Genomic DNA, 20,528 nt, shown 5'->3' with positions numbered 1-20,528 from the left:
AATTTTATAGGGTTGTTTATAGAACTTAATGCAAGCAACTATGTTATGACTTCAGGGAAACCATTTCTGAGGGTTGCTTTGGGAATCAGTTTGCTTTGTTTGACGATGTGCCTCTGTATTGGGACGCTTGGGATGTGATGGACTATCACCTTCAGACAAGGTGAGCAACATTCTTGTCATGTCAGTGGGTGGGATTGGATTCTGACCCAAGTATTATCCCATCTTTGAACTCAATGTGAACCCAAGTTAATGTCATACCTTGATGGCAATAAGTCTACTTTCCTAGGAAGCCTGTAATTGAGCTTGTCGAGCCTGCCAAGATAGTGAGATCTGGGGGGCTTCAGGCCAGCGTCTCCTTTTCGCTAAGGATCAGCGGAAACAGCACTATAAAACAGGAGATTATTCTGGATGCTTGCTGCCCCTATATCAAATTCAACACTCAGGTGAGGGAAGATGAATTACTACTAAGTTTGTCATCTTGTGCTTGATATTTAATCACCCAACTGCTCAAGAAACTCTGTGAAGTGTAATGGATATCTTGTTTCCAGGTGGACTGGGAAGAGGCACATAAGTTTCTGAAGGTGGAGTTCCCTGTGCAGGTGCGCAGCCCAAATGCTACCTACGAGATCCAATTTGGACACTTGCAGAGGCCCACTCATAGAAACACCTCCTGGGACTGGGCTCGCTTTGAGGTACTGCAAACTTGGTTTAATTTCAGGTCACAGAAGTATAGCTCCTATGTTTCTGAATGGATTAATACCTCAAAACCTGGTCCTATCTCAAATGCCGCCTTCAATCCTCCTCAAGAGTCCACATTCTGGTGACATTGCAGTAGTAGATTGTTGAGTAGTAATCTGCCGTGAAGTCCTTGGTTGGGGGCTTGGCGAAGGGGCACAACGAGGGAGCATTGTGGCTAATAAGAGGTGCTTGTGAGCACCCTTTAGAAACATAAAATTATAAATGGGACACGTTACAGTCTTGTTGGCCTCATGAACCTGTGTGAGCATAGGCTACAAGATACCTAAGTTCACACTGGCCCTGTTTACACCTGGTATTAAGATGCGTTTTGGTCGATCGGATCACAAGTGGATGAGGGAGACACATACCCGTTTACACCTGGTGTTTTAATCTGTCTCTTTTGTCCACTTTCAACTACTTCTATCCGGATTTCTTCGAGGGGAGGGTCTATGGACAGGTAAATGTATGGGCTTTTCAGATGTTTCGATGTAAGCTCATGAAATTGACATACGAATGCGATCAGAGACGACAAAAAAAACATACAGAAAGCATCAGCTTTCGTTTCTGCTCTGGCAGCCGCAAGACCACACCAAAGTAGACAAGCTCAAAATGTTTTAGACCCCTTTTACGTCCTGTATTTAGTAGGGCTGGGTATTGACACAATTTTCACGATTCGATTCAATTTCTATTTGCATGCTTGCGTTTCGATTAGATTATTTTGGATGTAGTATATCAGTATATCTCTCAACTAATGCTGTAAACTACACATGGGAGTCAGTTGGTACTACTTTACTATAATATTGAAGGTTAAAATGAACTTACTAGGTAAAAATATGCCTAAAGATACACTGTATATACGGCATCTAAACAGAAACACTTTGGTTTCCAGAACAAGGAAGCCAAATCTGAGAACTAATCCTTCCTGGTGTCTGTGAGCTCCACTCAGATAAATATACAAACACTTAAATTACACTCAATTATGTTTTTTTTAATAATAAATAAAGTTTAGAATTACATAATCATATTTCTACTCCAATTTGTTTTGTTTTTTTAAATATAAACATTTAAATCGTGGCTGTCAAAACTGATTTATTAAAACATGCATTAAATATTGAAAAACATTATAATGAATATGTAACGATGCATAGCTATATCAGAATGCTGCTTTCTAGAGTTCATTTGTCTAGCTGACTAATGAGTTTATGGTCACTGAATATGTTTTTCTGAGGTAAATGTGACGTTACGTGACATTGTTTACAAGCTGTTTTATTGACGTCTTTCCGCAGTTGAAACACTGATTGAGCTATCACACGAGACATAATACGGATTTCAGTAAGTTGTACTGTATATTTTAACATACCTTCAGATGTTTATTCATGTTTATTTCGCGCTGTAACTGGTATCAAAGCGGAGGAGAGGATGTTCACACGCGCTCCGTGCTGCCGCTTCTCTTTAACTGAGGCGCTACAGCGATCTGTCACGTCACATTAAACAGCGCCAAAACAGTATTTATTTTTTGAATCTCATAATAAGATGGACGTCATTTGAAATCTTAGACTTTGCTTCATATCAAAAATAACAAAGCACAAAGATTATTGCGATTTATTGGACGGGAGGCGCGCTACATATTCTGCTCATTCATCAACTGAAAACAGACTAGACTAATCGATTCTTGGGATTTAAGAATCGATATCGGTTCGTAAAAAAGAGAATCGATTAAAATCGAGAAATCGATATTTTGTACCCAGCCCTAGTATTTAGCGTCGTCCATTTGTAATCCGATCGACGAAAATGTTACTTAATACCAGATGTAAACAGAGCCGAAGTACTTTGGGACTCTATTTGTCAAGTGTACATTTCAGTAACCTGTTCAAGCACCAGTAAAATTGACCAAAAATGATGTTGTAAACCTTGAATCTTTAGCTCAAATCAGGCTAAAAATGGCCTTTTTCTAGTTGGTCCAATGAATGCACATGCATGTTCAAAAACAAAAGGACCATGTCTTTGCAAATGGGATGACTGGCTCTTTTAATTTGAAGATAGGACTTTGCTTCCTACAAACCCCCATGTTGAATGCTGCAGTTTCTCCCATGGGGTTCTCAGCAGCTGCCATGTCTGCCTCTTTATAATGTCTGTGGTTTCATGTTCTTTACAGGAACTTTACATAATGTATGAACTTATGGTTTATTTAATAGGTGTGGGGACACAAATGGGCTGATCTGTCTGAGCATGGCTTTGGCGTGGCTCTTCTTAATGACTCTAAATATGGCTACTCAATCCATGAAAACATCATGACCTTGTCCCTGTAAGCTACCCTTGCAAAATGAACACGGCAGTGTCTGTCCCACACAAGTACAGACAGGTCATTAAGATGTTTTGCTAACACCACAGATTTTTTTCACAGGTTGCGGGCTCCAAAAGCGCCAGATGCCAATGCAGATATGGGGTGTCATAATTTTACCTACGCATTGATGCCACATACAGGTTGGTACACATCAAATCTAAACTATTAAAAATAATTTCCAAACCACCATGAATAAAATCAGTGTGTCTGAAAAGGCCCCTTCCAGGAAGCTTCAGTTATCCAGTATGCCTACAACCTGAACTTCCCGCTCCGTGTCTATCATGGTGTCATTTCTGAACCGTGGAGTGCGTTCTCTGTAAATTCGCCTGCTGTCATCCTGGAGACCATAAAACAGGTGCCCATTCATGAAATATCCTTTCCTAACCGATTGTGCCCACTGTGTCAGCACAAACTCACTTTCCTTTTTTCTCACAGGCGGAAAGAAGAGAGAATGCCCTTCTTATTCGCCTTTATGAGTCTCACGGAAGCAGCGTGACTGCGACTTTGTCAGCTTCCCTTCCATTGAAAGAAGCCTGGCAGTGAGTACACAATGAATACTATTGTTCTGTTGTTGTATTGTCAAGAATTTTAACTCATAACTCTCTTTCTTTACAGTTGTGATCTCCTGGAGCGTCCTGATTCCAGTATTCCTCTGTCAAAGACCACCTCTGGAATATCCTTAACGTTCAAACCCTTTCAGATCAGATCTCTCCTATTAATTATACAGTGAATTAGAACCATTTAAATCTGTATCAGTTATGACGCAGGTACATAAATCTCTTTTTTAAGTCTCTGAGTAGTTAAAATTTGTGTTTGATACACATAAACATTTTCACCTTTTTAAATACTGGAATGAAGTTTTTTCACATGAGCTTAATTTTTTTGTAAAAATAAACTTCAGTGTAAGATTTATAATAAATTGCTTGTTACTGTTTTTATTTTGTAAGGCCCACCCATAGGGGGAAGGTTTCTTGCGCGTTCGGTCTTTTCAGCATGGCAAAGTAATTTAATTCCAATAAACTGTTATCTTACTCCATTTTATCAAGACCTCAATATAGGTTTTGTAAATTGGTTTAGAATGCCAATTTATTATTGGTCATTTGTATAATAGCTTAGCTACACATTGATTATTCTACTGAAATTACACCCGTTCATCTGGATTCCTATAACACTTTGAGTCTCGCACCGGCCGGGTATACGATCTCTTACTCACAAACTTCAGTATTGGCCATTAGACTGAGGCGATGACTAATATTCTAGAGGCTATACCCACTTTGCTCATTTTAGAATACATTATTTAGTCCCCATTGATCTGAACACATTGAATTAAGGTAAGACTATATCTAACTAGAGGTCATGACCATTACCATAGAAATAAGCTGACCAACTTAACTTTCTCTAAAGAGTAACTTTATATAACCATGCCGTGGTTTCCCACATACACTTAGTTAGGATAATATTACAATAATCAGAGGTTGAGGCTCACCCTATTCTAGCAACGCTCTGTTGCTTTAAATGAAAAACCCATTATTAGCCTACACAGTATAAGCATACATAAATAATGCCAATGTGTTAGTTGGAGCTCTAAAATATCAGTTGGTATGCCGCAATGCTCCACCTAATCTGAGTGTTAGTCCGTTACTAACCTGAGCGTAGATTTGTGGGGTATTGGACTTAACGTAATCTACTAGAGTCAATAATTTCAAGGTAAGTCAGAATAAAATCAAATGTAACAATTTATTAGTCAGGTAATTGTACCATGCCAATTACATAATCAATTCAAAGATGATCAATACAAAACATCAAATGCTCAGAAATAAAGAGTAAAAAAATGTATACCTGACATCAGAAAGATACATAATGTCTGAAGGACACACAGCATTATGGGCCATTCTGCCTACAGAATCGCGCCCTGAGCCCTTTGCAGTATCTCTAGCAGATACCAGACCAATACAGAAACCTCCTCCAAGGAAGACATGAGTTAACAATAGGAATTTTGCATTAATCAAGGTCCCAGACTTCATCTCCTTATAAAAAAGTATTCAGTATTCAGATTTGAATCACATCATCTGGAACGGCCTCGCCTTGTCCCACTACTTCTCTGCTGTGGCTTTGCTACAAAAGAATCCAGAGAAAAACCGAATCAGCTACACAAGAAACAACAACTCACTCAGCACAGTTAGCTTCTCTTTTTTTTTAAAGGTCAAGACTAAATTTATACCTTTTGTTGCACTTTTCCTGCAGGTAACGGAATTCCTTTTAGTTTTATTCACTTCCTTCACACGCTGCCCTTTGATTTTGTTAGTTCCAGTCCTTGGAGGAACTTTAAAAAGGACAACATTGCCGGAAAATCATGATCTGAATACTAATAATACTGAAAATAGACATACAAATGGTGAATGTAAGATTCTAACCTTTTGAGCTTCTCTTTCCTTGATTTTTTGATGTTTTGTTCTCATCTGCAGGTTCTGAACTGACCTTTTTTGTGACTTTTTTCTGCCTTTTTGAACCACTTTGTGCTTTGGAGGTTGCACTTTCTTTCTTTACCTTTATGTTGTCCTTTTTCTTGGCAGGCTTTTTTATTTCAATGCTGTCGGCGCATGTCTTTTTGGCTTTCTAGAGTGAAGCAGATGTTGTTTAAAGTTCTTGTATCTGTTCATGAACCCAATTGTCATAAAAAATAACTGCTTTTCACCTTTGAATCAGTATAATCGTGATCTTTCTGTGTTTTCCACTTCATTTTGCGAGATTTGGCATCTAACGGAAGAGAATTTTTAGTTATAAGTGACTAACATTCTTAGGAGTCAATCATTTGTTTACATTGCAGAGAAGTTTTACCTTTGGGCACCATAGGTCCAGGATCCCCCTGAAACAAAGCAAATATTGAAACAAAATTAAATTTAACTCTAAATATGTTACCTAATGGTTTCCAGGTTTAGAATTATAATTTTACAAAGATGTACATACTTTGAACCAAATTGTCCGTTTATTGTGGTCAATTATTGACTTCATTCCATCCTTACAGTAACACTGCATCCAGGCTTGTATCACAGAATATTCCCCTTTTGATGTTCCATAGCCAGTTTCACCTAAATATAAAAAAAACAAAGTAAAAAATCAGACGCAAGAATACCGATCTGAAGCTAAAAAGACAATTTGAGGTAACATGTTATTCAGCATGTGATGGGTATGCATGTACCATCATACACAGCTGTGTAAAATAGTAGTTGATAAATGAATATATCACAATTAGTTGCACTGTAAACCAACCCAATTTCACCACCTCGAAGGGAACCGTGTGACACAAAGAAAGGAGGTCTGGGGTCTCAACCTTCACCCCCTTCTTACCAGCTGTATCTATTGTCTGAATGAAACAGAACAAAACCATTATTTATGCCAAACAAAGTGCCTATTAATACACTAACAGTAGGGTCAGATTCACCTTTTTGATATTCTTTTTATCCTCGTCTTTCAGCTCAATTCCCTCTAGAATCGTCCGTGCCTTCGTAAATGGGGGGATTTGTAATCTGAAAAGGATGTGTGGGGAAAACAATTAGTTCCTTTTTCTCATAATCAGATTTAGATTGGCATTATAGTAGGCTGTCAAGGAGAGGAAGTTTTCAACTAGACAATGTGGTTTTATTCTCAAAGTTGAGATACACAGTTTATTTCGAACATATGAAACACTGGAAAGTGAGTTACCTGAACAAAATCTCTGCTCGAAGATAGTTCCCAATCCCGTTGAAATACTTCTGATTTAAGAGCGCCTCACAGATGGGTTTGTCAAATGCCTTGTCAGACAGATTTGAAAGAACATTCTCCCTGAAATATTTAAACACACATACTAAGTTACCAGAGCGTCATTAACTGGCACTTTCGTAGTAATCCCATCTCCACTGACAATAGCATCAAACTACTGAACCAGTGACACGTTGTTCCCAACATCAACCTTATACCTGCCAGTTTCCATGATGTAACTACATGAGTGCCCATTAACAGAGATTAACTGAGTTGTACACCATAATGTCAAAGACACATAATGAACTATGCTTGGCAGAAAATGTTATGTCTAGGGCTGGGCTGAAAATAACGATTTCTCGATTTTAATTGTTTCTTATCTTCATGGACCGATATCGATTCTTAAATCCCAATAATCGATCTTTTATGAACAAAACTTAACTAAACATTATTTGTAACGCACCTCCCATCCAAATCACAATAAGCTTTGTGCTTTGTTACTTTTGATATAAAACAACATCTCAGCTTTCAAATTCTATCAGTTTTATTATGAAAATCAAACAATAAATACCGCTCTTTAATGCGGTGCAACAGATTGCTGTAAGGAAGCAGTAGCACAGAGCAAGCGCATGTCCATTCCTCTTTACTACTAGTTTATAGCACAAAATAAAAATGAATGAACATCAGAAGGTATGTTGAAAGATACAGTACAACTTACTGAAATATATCATATCTCATGTAATCACTCAACCTGTGTTTCAATTACGGAAAGACAGCTTGTAAACAATGTCACATAACGTGACTCTAGAGAGGAGCATTTTGTTAATATATGCACTATATTACATATTATTTATATCTTTTCTTAAGCTGTTCTTCAGTATTTAATGTTTGAATAAATCCATCATGAAAACAATTTTTATGACAGCAACTGTTTAAATGTTAAATTGGAGTAGAAACAGAATTACGTCATTAAAAAGTTATTATTATAAAAAACTCCCTTATGTGCAATTTAAAAGTTTGTATACAGATCAGTTGTTCATTGTTGTTCATAGGACCTCGTCTGAGCCGTACCACGCCGCAGACGCGTGCAGTGTAAATAAGGCTTAACGGGTAATCAGCTTCAGCGACAGCGCCCCTGCTGTTTAAAATGTATATCGCGATTCATTTAACATAACTTGAATCGTCACATATTTTCATCGATTTTTAACGGACTCGCAGTGCATCGTTACATCCCACAGTCCTGTACCCAATATATATCCAAATAAATCAAATCAGTAATCAAAATTGAAATCAAATCTAAATTGAATTGCAAGCTTGTGAAACAAAATCTAATCATGCAGTTTGTGTCAATGCCCAGCCATGCCTTTCAATTGCTTTTGCTGTGTACACTTCTTGCTGTCTTACTAGCAACCTAGCTAAATATTTTATAGTCTACTAATTTCTGTTAAATATTTAATGTGTACAATAAGATTAATAGAGTTCAGTGCAATGGGAAACATTTTCCTCCCTCACCTGAAGCTCTCGTACTCAAACATGACGCAAGGCCCTCTCTTTTTTTGCCATGTCCCATTTGGGTGCCAGCCGCCGAATCTGAGTGTGTCCACAAAACTCAGAACCCTGCGTGGGTTCTTTTTAGTGTAGAACCGCAGGTGGCCATGTTTTGGAAGATCGTCTACTGAGGTGAAGTGGAACATCCCTGACATCCCAAATCGGAAAACCACATCCATCGGCTGCTGGGACTGATGTTTACCAACCTTGCGTTTACCACCGTCATCATTTTTAATGGGCGTGAGTGAGAGTATGAGCTCTTTTCCTCTGGACTGGGCTTTGATGCAGTAGGCATCACAGCAGAATGGGACCTCAGGATTTTTATTCACTTCAGACTTCTCTACGGCTCCAGAAAACACAAGCCCTTCATAGGTCCTGTTGACAAACAGGCTGGCCAAATGAATCTCAGGACCCTCCGGCATTCTTGAACATGAAAGGAAGATAGGCTTTGAAAAACCTAAACATAAGACAACAAGGGTTCAAATGTTGTTAGACTTTCCACAAATCAGGTACAAAATATGGCCTAAAACTCTGAATGGTCAAATGAAAATTGACCATTCTTATTTTTTATGGATATTGCAGTGCACATCTATTTTTTCCCATTCATGTGCCCTAATCTTCAGTCAAAATAACTTCAATTTCCTCTTGCAGCGACATCTCTTCTCTGATGATGACATTTTTAGTGGTGCGAGGGCGGGACAACCTGTCACTCACAATAGAGATCGACCAATAGCAAAGCACAACCATTCAATCAGTTCCCCATAGCCAAAATCAAGTCCCGCCCTACATTTTTCTTGTTCGAGAAGCCATTTCACTCAGATATACAACACAACAGGGAAGAAATGACTATTGCAACTTCCGTTTCATGCCAGATTTAAAAAACTAGGCTGAAATCACATACTCTCCTGACTAGGTACTTATTTTGAAGAAGTAAAAAAAAAAAAAAAAAGTATATTCTATACAGTGCGAGTGTGTGTAGTAGCCTAAGATTGTAATCCGGACATACTACATTCACCATGTTGTTATTGTCATGTGACCTACCAGCGCCAGTTGTGTCACTTCACTGCCATTCACAAATCCTCTCCCGTGGCCTCACGGGATAGTACCCACACTTGCGATCTTGGCCACTTGAGAGCTCGTGCACACGACAGGAAGTAAGTGCGCAAGACTGTCTCATGTCTTGAAAATGCCAAAGTGCAGTGCCCTTAATGCACACTAAACCCACGCTTCGAGGCTAAGCGTATCCCATCATGCATTATGTTTGGGAGCTCACATGCCGAAATCGCGAGATGTCGAGGAAAACATTCCACTGTAAGTTAAATTAATATTACATAGAATTTGGTAGTAAAACATAAAGTGTTGCACATTTTATTGGTGCAAATATGGGTAGAGTATGTGTATTTTGTACAACATTTGCAACTGCTTTTTATCACTTAAAGGTGCAATATGTAAGAATTTTGCAGTAAAATATCCAAAAACCACTAGTGTTATATATTTTGTTCACTTGAGTACTAACAATATCCCAAATGTTTCCAACTATTTGTAAATCGTGAGAAAATTGCAGTTTTAACCAAGGCTCCGGGACGTGTGAGGAGGCGCCGGTCAAAACCGGTTTTATTTTGTAGAAACCATGGAAACACCAAAGGCACTTTAATATTTACATGTTTTAATAGACAAGGGAACAACTGTTTTGAGATATTTATAGACAGAAAAATAATTATTGTTATATAGCTCAACACGTTTAGTCTTACTGTTTAAATCTAATTTTCTTGATTTTTTGCGAGTACCATGCTTTACCATGCCTCAGAGAAAAAACACTTTACTATTTTGCTAACATAATCAGATGCAGCTTTATTTTTAGTAACAGTAATACAGCATTTTCTCCATCATACAATACGTTTTAAAATTAATTCCATGGCATTTATCAACACACCCCATTCAGAATTTAATATGATATTCTAAAATCGATCTAGTTTACTGCAGTGTGCAACAAGTGTCTCACAGCAGCCACCGAGCGAACGCACAGAGTAACGTTATAACATCATTTTCAACACACTCAAATGTATCTAATATGATAAACAGAGCTGCGTTACCTCATACTCATGACTGGAAAAGCGGAAGCGGCGCCGGCGACTGTGGCATAATAAAAGTTCTGCTGCTCGTGGCGTGTTGCGTAATCGCTCCAGCGGCCTCGTTCAGCTCACACAACACTCGGTCCTGCTCTGCTTCATACTACAGTAACGTTAATAATCGCATCCATGAACATGATTTCTGCCGGAGTCCTATCCCGATTATTTTCCACCGGCTGTGAGGTGAAGACGACATGTCCCAAGATTCCGCGCTCAAACTTGGCGTCATCAAGCTACGCCTTTGTTTTGAATAGGCCTCTAGCGGACAGAAAATCTTACATATTGCACCTTTAATTAGAAGCACCACAATTTTAAAATTGTCTTTTGTCAGTTACATAGCGACCACTGAACAGACATTTAGAAGTGTATTTTAAAATGCAAAGTATTGAAAATAAAAAAAGCTCTCTAAACTTGCATTTTTTGCAAGACTATAAGTGTGTCCCATCGGGTAATCAAAAGTTTTATACACACTTGCAATCTTCACGCCTACTTAAACACTTGGGCCACATACAGGAAATACGTCATGCAAGTAGACAAGTGCTCAAGTGCAAAGACTGCAAGTGTGGGTATTTGTACAGGGCACAAAGTGCCCATCATATGCACACTTAAGAATCTAATTTTTGCCTACTCTTTTATAAGTACTGTAAATTCGGACATTCTTTTTTGTCACATAGTAGGGAAGTATGCGATTTCGGATGCATCTTTTCTCTCTCTCTCTCTCAACACGATCAGTGAAAGGAAGTGCTTAAACTTCAGAAAATGAAGATTCAGATTTTAAATCTCATAGTCAATCTGAATTGTTTTCAAAGTCAAAATAATCGTAGGTGGTTAGCTAGTTTGGGACTAAAATGTACTAATAAACTTATATTTCCCATAAATTAATGAATAAAAAATTATATTCTGTTTTTTAGAACTTGAGTAACAGGCCTGAACGTTGAGCTCGACAAATTCAGTTACCACTACAATCTATGTAAAATGTATAAAAAATTTAACGATTTACATCCTGCCATTTGGCACAGCTTTAAGAAATGTTTTTGCTAGTAGGTTCACGGCTCTGATGAATGGTTGATCCCGAAAACGTTTTGCACTCTCTGCGCTTTACTTGTGGCCTCTGGATAATAAATACTTTTGAGTTTTTTGGCCTATTTTTCGTGTTTTTCGCTTTTTTTTATTTATTTATTTATTTTTCTTTGTGCTAATAGGAGGAGAAATAATTTAGTAACAGGTATTTGTGCGTGTAATTCTTAAAATGTATTGTACACTAATGGAAAGCATCTGACAAGCGTTCTGTGCTAGTTTACAATTCTTTCCTGATGTTGAACGATGCTGTTGTTATGAAAGTCTGCTGTACATGCATATGTTTAGATGCTACATGCAAAGTTCATGAATTGACGCTTAGCAACGTGTCATCCAAAAAAGCAAGCAAGATCATGTTCAGTAAATCGTTTATTAAATTAAATAAATCATGCACCAACTCACCTTTGCTTCTGATATAAGTTTCTGATATAATTTCATGTTATGAAACGGGCACGGGAGGATCATGGGAGTTGTAGTTTATTTCCTGTTTTTTTTTTTTTTTTTTTTTTTTCCAACTATGAGAGCCTATGGACAGTCTGAGTACTTACCTTAAACGCCAACCTCTCAAATGAAATAGTTCATAAGTGTAATTTGCGGGTGGGACATTTTTGTCAGGGTCGCGATATTGTCCCCACCACTTTTTGAAACATCTCGCGGCACAGGGATGCATCTTATACAAAAGAAACATCTCTAGTTGATTATCAATTCGTTCGTTTGTGTTAAATAATAGGCGATCTGGAGCTGGGATGTGTTGTTTTTGAAATCAGGTTGAGTGCTCGTTGCCGCTGTTATCAGTGGCTCAACAGTATTCTCTTAATGGCGCTCGTGCACACTGCGAAGTCTTCACATGGACGAGCGTTTCAATCTATCGCTTCGTCTCGGTGAAATCACAAAACAAAATGCACGTGTCCCTAAGTCCCTGCAGCAGCTAGAGTTCTTACTAGAACTAGGAAGTATGACCATATTAGCCCAGTTCTGTCAACACTGCATTGGCTTCCTCTTAAACATCGTATAGATTTTAAAATCTTGCTAATTACTTTCAAAGTACTAAATGGTTTAGCTCCCCAGTACCTGAGCGAGCTCTTAATACATTTAGAGTACGATACGATCTCAGAATTCAGGCCAGCTGATAATACCTAGAATATCAAAATCAACCGCAGGCAGTAGATCATTCTCCTATTTGGCACCTAAACTCTGGAACAATCTTCCTAGCATTGTTCAGGAAGCAGACACGCATCTCTTTAACCTGGCATACACATAACACATTATCAATTTATATTTTCAAATCCATTAAAGGATTATTAGGTTGCATAAATTAGGTCAGCCGGAACTGGGAACACTTCCTATAACACCAGATGTACTCTTTACATCAGAAGAAGAATGGCATCTACGCTAATATTAGTCTTTCTGTCAATCCCGAGGTTTACCGTAGTCAACCGGATCCGGGCCGTATCCAGGTGAGATCGAGGACCTGCGCCTTGACACGACCACAACGCAGCCCTGAAGTGTCAGCAGAGATTGAATCAACTAGATCATCCATTGTAAAGGCCTCATCGACACGACAACCAGTGGCACAGCTCCTCAACAAACCGTCCATACCGGCGTGATGAATATGATCCTCAACTGGATGGAACTGGAATAAATACTTTGAATGTTGCGATCCCATCGGACTTATGATAGCTACCTGAATCGTAACAAAGCACTGTTCGCCAGAGGGGAACTGGCCCCCCGACTAAGCCTGGTTTCTCCCAAGGTTTTTTTCTCCATTTTAATACCTATTTGCCACATGATGTCACCTGTTGGAGTTTGGGTTCCTTGCCGCTGTCGCCTCTGGCTTGCTTAGTTGGGGACACTTGACATTTGATATTCAACAGTGCTTTGCATCTGCCTGCATTGACACCATTTTCTTTAAGAGCTGCTGTGCAGCCAAAATTATATACCAGTTATCACTGTAAAGCTGCTTTGATACAATCTGCATTGTAAAAAGCACTATATAAATAAAGGTGACTTGACTTGACTCAAGGCCAAGGGGTAATAAATAAAATATCTAAATAAACTCTAAATAGCATGTATTTGCATTTTAAAGATATAATTTCATTCCCCTTTAACAGCATTAGACTATTTATTACATTAGTAACAAAACATTCGACAAAAACGAATTTGTAAGTAACTTTATTGGTCCTGAAATATGCAGCGATATGATAGACACTTTCATTAATTTTTTAAAGAAAAAGAAACAATGCATTTAACAAAAATATATGATATTTAAGACAAATACATGAGGTGAGATAAGCTTTTGGTTCTCTGGATGACATTGGTCAACAAGTGACCAAATTAGCTTTCTAGTGGCATCTGATCCAAAAAGAAATCAATAAAAAAATATATAAATTTGATTGAGGAACATTGTTAAAAAAGTTGTCCAGTGTATCACCACCTTAACTCATAACTCACTTTCTTTACAGTTGTGATCTCCTGGAGCGTCCTGATTCCAGTATTCCTGTGTCAAAGACCACCTCTGGAATATCCTTAATGTTCAAACCCTTTCAAATCAGATCTCTCCTCTTAATTATACAGTGAACCATTTAAATCCATATCAGTTATGATGCAGGTACTTAAATCTCTTGTTTAAGTCCCTGAGTAGCTTCTATCATTTTCGGAAAATTTGTGTTTGATAAACATATTCACCTTCTTAAATGATTGAATACATTTTTTTTTTTTTCACATGAGCTTATATATATATTTTTTGTAAATAAATTGCAATGTAAGATTTGCAATATAATACTCTCAACTTCCTTTCTTTGTAAGTGACATTTTAGGAAAAGAAATTAGCAAGATGGTCATATAAACAACCAGCAATAAAGGAAATATATTTTTATATATATATTTTAAGTATTTATTTTTTTGTATACATACTTTATATATGTTAAAAATAGATTATGAAGTTTTTACTGAATATAAAAAGTCTGCGTGGTCCATTACAGTAGTTTGCTGATTCATCTCCTTTTGAAAAGTATTCAGATTTGAATCACATCATCTGGAACGGCCTCGCCTTGTCCCACTACTTCTCTGCTGTGGCTTTGCTACAAAAGAATCCAGAGAAAAACCGAATCAGCTACACAAGAAACAACAACTCACTCAGCACAGTTAGCTTCTGTTTTAAAAGGTCAAGACTGAATTCTTACCTTTTGTTGCACTTTTCCTGCAGGTAACGGAATTCCTTTTAGTTTTATTCACTTCCTTCACACGCTGCCCTTTGATTTTGTTAGTTCCAGTCCTTGGAGGAACTTTAAAAAGGACAACATTGCAGTGAAATCAAGATCTGAATGCCAATAATACTGAAAGTAGACATACAAATGGTGAATGTAAGATTCTAACCTTTTGAGCTTCTCTTTCCTTGATTTTTCGACTTTTTGTTCTCATCTGCAGGTTCTGTACTGACCCTTTTTGTGACTTTTTTCTGCCTTTTTGAACCACTTTGTGCTTTGGAGGTTGCACTTTCTTTCTTTACCTTTATGTTGTCCTTTTTCTTGGCAGGCTTTTTTATTTCAATGCTGTCGGTGCGTGTCTTTTTGGCTTTCTAGAGTGAAGCAGATGTTGTTTAAAGTTCTTGTATCTGTTTATGAACCCAACTGTCATAAAAAAAAAAACTGCATTTCACCTTTGAATCAGTATAATCATCATCTTTCTGTATTTTCCACTTCATTTTGCGAGATTTGGCATCTAATGAAAGAGAATTTTTAGTTATAAGTGACTAACATTCTTAGGAGTCAATCATTTGTTTACATTGCAGAGAGGTTTTACTTTTGGGCACCATAGGTCCAGGATCCCCCTGAAACAAAGCAAATATTGAAACAAAAATAAATTGAACTCTTAATATGTTACCTCATGGTTTCCAGGTTTAGAATTATAATTTTACAAAGATTTATTTACTTTGAACCAAATTGTCCGTCCATTGTGGTCACTTATTGAGTTCATTCCATCCACAGAGTAACACTGCATCCAGGCTTGTAGCACAGAATATTCCCCTTTTGCTGGTGCATAGCCATTTTCACCTTAATATATAACGAAGTAAAAAATCAGACACATGAATACCAATGTGATGGGTATGCACTACCATCATACACAGCTGTGCAAAATAGTAGTTGATAAATGAATATATCACAATTAGTTGCACTGTAAACCAACCCAGTTTCACAACCTCGAAGGGAACATCGTGACACAAAGAAAGGAGGTCTGGAGTCTCAACCTTCACCCCCTTCTTACCAGCTGTATCTGTTGTCTGAATGAAACAGAACAAAGCCATTATTTATGCCAAACAAAGTGCCTATTAATACACTAACAGTAGGGTCAGACTTTTCACTTCTAAAACTGTAATTTCCTTTTTGATCTCTTTTTTATCCTCGTCTTTCAGCTCAATACCCTCTAGAACCGTCCGTGCCTTCGTAAATGGGGGGATTTGTAATCTGAAAAGGATGTGTGGAGAAAACAATTGGTTCCTTTTTCTCATAATCAGATTTAGATTGGCATGACAGTAGGCCAAATTTCAATGGTTTTACGTACAATTAAGTAAAGTAATGGGGGATTGTTCAACTAGACAACATGGTTTTATTCTCAAAGTTGAGATACAGATTATTTCGAACATATGAAACACTGGAAAGTGAGTTACCTGAACAAAATCTCTGCTCGAAGATAGTTCCCAATCCCGTTGAAATACTTCTGATTTAAGAGCGCCTCACAGATGGGTTTGTCAAATGCCTTGTCAGACAGATTTGAAAGAACATTCTCCCTGAAATATTTAAACACACATACCAAGTTATCAACCTATAGCATCGTAAACTTATTAATCGCATCTCCACTGACAGTAGCATCAAACTACTGAACCAGTGACACGTTGTTCCCAACATCAACCTTATACCTGGCAGTTTCCAACTATGTGAATGCCCATTAACAGAGATTAATCATGAAAAATCACGAACTATGCTTGGCAGAAAATAATGTTACGTCTAGGGCTGGGTTGAAAATAATGATTTCTTGACACGTTTCTTATCTTGATAAACCAATATCGATTCTAACATCCCAATAATCTATTTTTTATGAACAAAACTTAACTAAACATTATTTGTAGCGCACCTCCCATCCAAATCACAATAAGCTTTGTGCGTTGTTACTTCTGATGTGAAACCAAGTCTCAGCTTTCAGATTTTATCAGTTTTATTATGAAATTCAAACAATAAACACCGCTCTTTAATGTGGCGCGACAGCACGGATCAAGCGCATGTCCATTTCTCTTTACTACTAGTTATAGCACAAAATAAAAATGAATGAACATCAGAAGGTATGTTGAAAGATACAGTACAACTTTCCGAAATATCTCATGTAATCACTTAATCTGTTTCAGTCACTGAAAGGGGCCAAAAACCAGCCTGCAAACAATGTCATGTAACGTTACTTTTAGGCTGGCATACCTCAGAAAAGCAGCTCAGTAACCATAACTCAATAGTTATCTAGAAAAAATGAATCATGTAATTTAAAAGACTTTATTGGTCATTATAATGTATTTTAAACAATATAAATCATAACGTTATTTTGCAGGAATTGTAATCAGGCGCTAAAAATACTACCCATTAAAAGTCAGTTGGGATCACTCAGTGTCCTAAAGGAGACCCGATTCCTGGGGGGATTCGATTTCTCACCACACCGGTCTGTTCTGTTTATGCAGTTTTTCTTCGACAACCTTGTGAATCGACACTCCCTAGGCATGGTTGTCACCTTGTAGATAAACTAATTACTGCAGAAAAATTAAATATGCATGTGCGACCTGCGCGTACAAAGTATGTGCAGTTATAAAAATTTGGCGGTGCGTGTTCGGTACACGCGTACTATTTTGATGACGAAATTCGTGTCACTCTCGCATACACATAAAAAGTGAAGTTTACATTGGTCTTTACTAGCAACCTAGCTAAATGTTGTTTTAGTCTACTAATTTCTGTTAAATATTTAATGTGTACAATAAGATTAATAGAGTTCAGTGCAATGGGAAACATTTTCCTCCCTCACCGGAAGCTCTTGTACTCAAACATGACGCAAGGCCCTCTGTCTTTTTGCCATGTCCCATTTGGGTGCCAGCTGCCAAATCTGCGTGTGTCCACAAAACTCAGAACCCTGCGTGGGTTCTCTTTAGTGTAGAACCGCAGGTGGGCGTGTTTTGGAAGGTCGTCTACTAAGGTGAAGTGGAAAAACCCTGACATCCCAAATCGGAAAACCACATCCATCGGCTGCTGGGACTGATGTTTACTGACTTTGCGTTTACCGTTGTCATCATTTTTAATGGGCGTGAGTGTGAGTCTGACCTCTTTTCCTCTGGACTGGGCTTTGATGCAATAGGCATCGCAGCAGAATGGGACCTCAGGATTTTTATTCACTTCAGACTTCTCTACGGCTCCAGAAAACACAAGCCCTTCACACATCCTGTTGACAAACAGGCTGGCCAAATGGAGCTCAGGACCCTCCGGCATTCTCAAACATGAAAGGAAAATAGGCTTTGAAAAACCTAAACATAAGACAACAAGGGTTCAGATGTTGTTACAATAGAGGCTTTCCACACATCAGGTTGAAAATAGGACCTAAAACTCTTAAAGTCGCAATGAAATCAAAATCGACAACTCTCCTTTTCATTAATTTTAACTGGAATATTGCAGTATTTATTATAAATGATTTATCCGTGCACATTATTATTTTTTTTATTCATGTGCCCTTGTAATCTTTAATCAACGACATATCTTTTCTGATTACGTGTATTCTGGCGGAAGGGCGGAATCAACCTGTCACTCACATGAGATCGACCAATAGCAAACCACAACATCCCTACATTTTTCTTGATTGAGAAGCTGTTTCACTCTGATATATGACAACAGGGAAGAAATGACTACTACAACAAGCCGACTTTAAAAACAAATCTTTTTTTTCTCTCAACAAATTATCAGTGAAATGAGGTGCTTAACCTTCAGAAAATAAAAACCTCAGGAAGTCAAACGTAATTGTCTTTAAAGTTGCTTTATTTATTAGTTGTTTTCTTTTCTTTTTTTTTTTTTTTTTTTTGCAGCCATAACCAGAATTTGTCTAAAAATGTCTAAATAATCTGATTTGTGTGCGGTTTTTTTTTTTTTTTTTTTTTGCAGTTTTCTAGGAATAAACTTTATATAAAAAGGAAAATAGCAATAAGTTTCGGACCAAATGGGTAACGGAGTTGAAGATTTAGCCTAAATTAAGCTGTCAATCATTAGTGGTTGGCTAGTTTGGGACGAAAATGTACTACTTAACTCATATTTCCCATAAATTACTGAATAAAAAATTATATTTATTTCTTTATAACTTTAAGAGACCTTCAGGTCTCTTAAATTCAGTTACAACTACCCTGATAGCACACGTACATCTCAGAGAAGTCTATTTGATCTGCGTGTTTACATCTGAAAGACTTTTTTAGTGTTTGCAACGTAGGACGTTTCCTGTCAGATGTCAAATATACGTTTAGAAGATGTTTATGATTTAGAATGTATGTAAAACTAACATCTTACAGACATCTATCAGATGTTTGTAAACGGCAGATGCTTTCCTGTTTCTAACGTGTGCTATCTGGGTACAATCTGTGTAAAAATGTAACGATTTTCTTCCTGCTATTTGTCACTTTTAACCCTTTCAAGCGTGAGTTTAAAATATTCTAACTGACCCCCCAGAGTGAGTTTTTTTTTTTTAAGGCGACCGTTATTTTAGAACGTTTGCCCTTACTGTTTCCATGGCGACGCGTCTTGCGTGTCACGAGCGCTGAACTCAGCCACAATAACACTGTATGACAGATGGATCGCCATTATTTTGTTTTTCCTTTTTTATTTAAAATATTCGCAAACTTGCTTACCATGTCATCAACCATATGATATTCCGATTCTCAAGTATGTGTAAGTGAGTGTGTTCTGTTGTTTAAAAACCTTTATAAACGATCTTTATCTATAATGCGAGATGGGCGCCGCCATCTTAGTTTGCGCTGCAGTTCAGAGTCCTGTCAGTCGGATTTACAGCATGTGAATTCATCAGTTTCTCCCGAAATATATGCAAGTAAGTGGCTGGTGAACTGGAAGAATAATAGAGTAAACTTTATAGTTACTTAGGCCCATTATTGTGTCTGATATGAATAAATGTCGGCAAATTATATTTGAATGGATTGTTATTACTGCTTCCACTGATGTCTGACATCAGTGTGTATTTTATAAACTATGTTTTAATGGTGCTTATGCGTATTTAAATGTCTGAAACCTTAAAAGAGGCATTATGTGGCTGAAAACACTTCATAGATTTGGTATATGACAAGAGCTGCGCGCGTCCGTTTCACAGCCAAAGCGCGAAAACACAGTTTGAATCTCGCAGTTATGTGACGTCGCTGAACGTTCGAAATCCCGTATGTGGGACTGTACCGCTCAAAGGGTTAAAAAATGTTTTGGTAATAGGTGGAGAAATAATTTAGTAACGGGTATTTGTGCCTTAAAAAAGCAAGGGACACCAAAGTGTAAATAATAGATACGCTGTTAGTTAAACTTTGCTGCTAGATAGAATATTATTGAACACTAATGGAGAGCATAACCGTTCTGTGGTAACGTTAGTTTACAATTCTTGCCAGATGTTGAACGATGCCTTTATGAAAGTCTGCTCTAAGTGCTAAGCAACTAGCATATGTTTAGATGCTACATGCAAAGTTCATGAATTGTAGCTTAGCAACGTGTGCTCCAAAATAGCAATAAGATCATGTTCAGTAAATCGCTGAATTCAATGAAGCGTGCACCAACTCACCTTTGCTCCTGATGTATGTTATATAATCATGGAAACTCGCGCGGTATATGCTATTGTTTATGAAACTGGCACGGGAGGATCATGGGAGTTGAAGTATTTCCATTTTTTTTTTTTTC

The 20,528-nt window shown here is 37.6% G+C and overlaps 2 protein-coding genes across 13 annotated transcripts in view; one reads left to right on the top strand and one right to left on the bottom strand.

Moving 5' to 3' along the window:
- Positions 1–14,151, top strand: part of man2c1 (mannosidase, alpha, class 2C, member 1) — a 24,662-nt gene extending 10,511 nt beyond the window's left edge. The window contains exons 19-26 of one of the 2 annotated variants that reach the window (XM_051883418.1): positions 56–160; positions 287–443; positions 549–692; positions 2,934–3,043; positions 3,143–3,222; positions 3,298–3,437; positions 3,518–3,621; positions 14,037–14,151. In XM_051883418.1, coding sequence (XP_051739378.1) covers positions 56–160; positions 287–443; positions 549–692; positions 2,934–3,043; positions 3,143–3,222; positions 3,298–3,437; positions 3,518–3,621; positions 14,037–14,151 — 955 coding nt within the window. Of the gene's footprint in view, positions 1–55; positions 161–286; positions 444–548; positions 693–2,933; positions 3,044–3,142; positions 3,223–3,297; positions 3,438–3,517; positions 3,622–3,697; positions 4,002–14,036 lie in introns of those variants that run through there. The other variant, XM_051883417.1, reaches the window with a different exon arrangement.
- neil1 (nei-like DNA glycosylase 1) lies at positions 4,801–20,528 on the bottom strand. 11 transcript variants are annotated; one of them, XM_051883430.1, is made up of 11 exons: positions 20,413–20,528; positions 17,632–18,124; positions 16,241–16,360; positions 6,525–6,609; positions 6,353–6,446; positions 6,050–6,171; positions 5,921–5,948; positions 5,778–5,839; positions 5,497–5,698; positions 5,304–5,405; positions 4,801–5,197 (listed from the first exon to the last, which is right to left on the bottom strand). In XM_051883430.1, the coding sequence occupies exons 2-11, from the start codon at positions 18,087–18,089 to the stop codon at positions 5,148–5,150; spliced, it is 1,323 nt and encodes a 440-aa protein (XP_051739390.1). In that variant the 5' UTR covers positions 18,090–18,124; positions 20,413–20,528; the 3' UTR covers positions 4,801–5,147. The 11 variants fall into 11 exon arrangements, with proteins under 11 accessions (XP_051739390.1, XP_051739391.1, XP_051739395.1 ...); XM_051883431.1 differs by lacking the exon at positions 16,241–16,360 and adding an exon at positions 6,785–6,904; XM_051883435.1 differs by having other exon boundaries at positions 17,925–18,124.

Source organism: Ctenopharyngodon idella, chromosome 24 (genome assembly GCF_019924925.1).
Source record: "Ctenopharyngodon idella isolate HZGC_01 chromosome 24, HZGC01, whole genome shotgun sequence".
NCBI classification, from domain to species: Eukaryota; Metazoa; Chordata; class Actinopteri; order Cypriniformes; family Xenocyprididae; genus Ctenopharyngodon; species Ctenopharyngodon idella.
The sequence above is the reverse complement of the archived record's forward strand: the minus strand, read 5'-3'. Positions and strand labels throughout refer to the sequence as shown.

Coding starts and splice junctions, on each gene's coding strand:
- neil1 (XM_051883430.1), bottom strand. CDS start 18,089: ATGCCGGAGGGTCCTGAGCTCCATTTGGCCAGCCTGTTTGTCAACAGG. Junction 6,447..6,524: donor ATAAAAAGAATATCAAAAAG/GTGAATCTGACC, acceptor TGTTTCATTCAG/ACAATAGATACAGCTGGTAA. Junction 5,840..5,920: donor TGGACCTATGGTGCCCAAAG/GTAAAACTTCTC, acceptor CTCTTCCGTTAG/ATGCCAAATCTCGCAAAATG.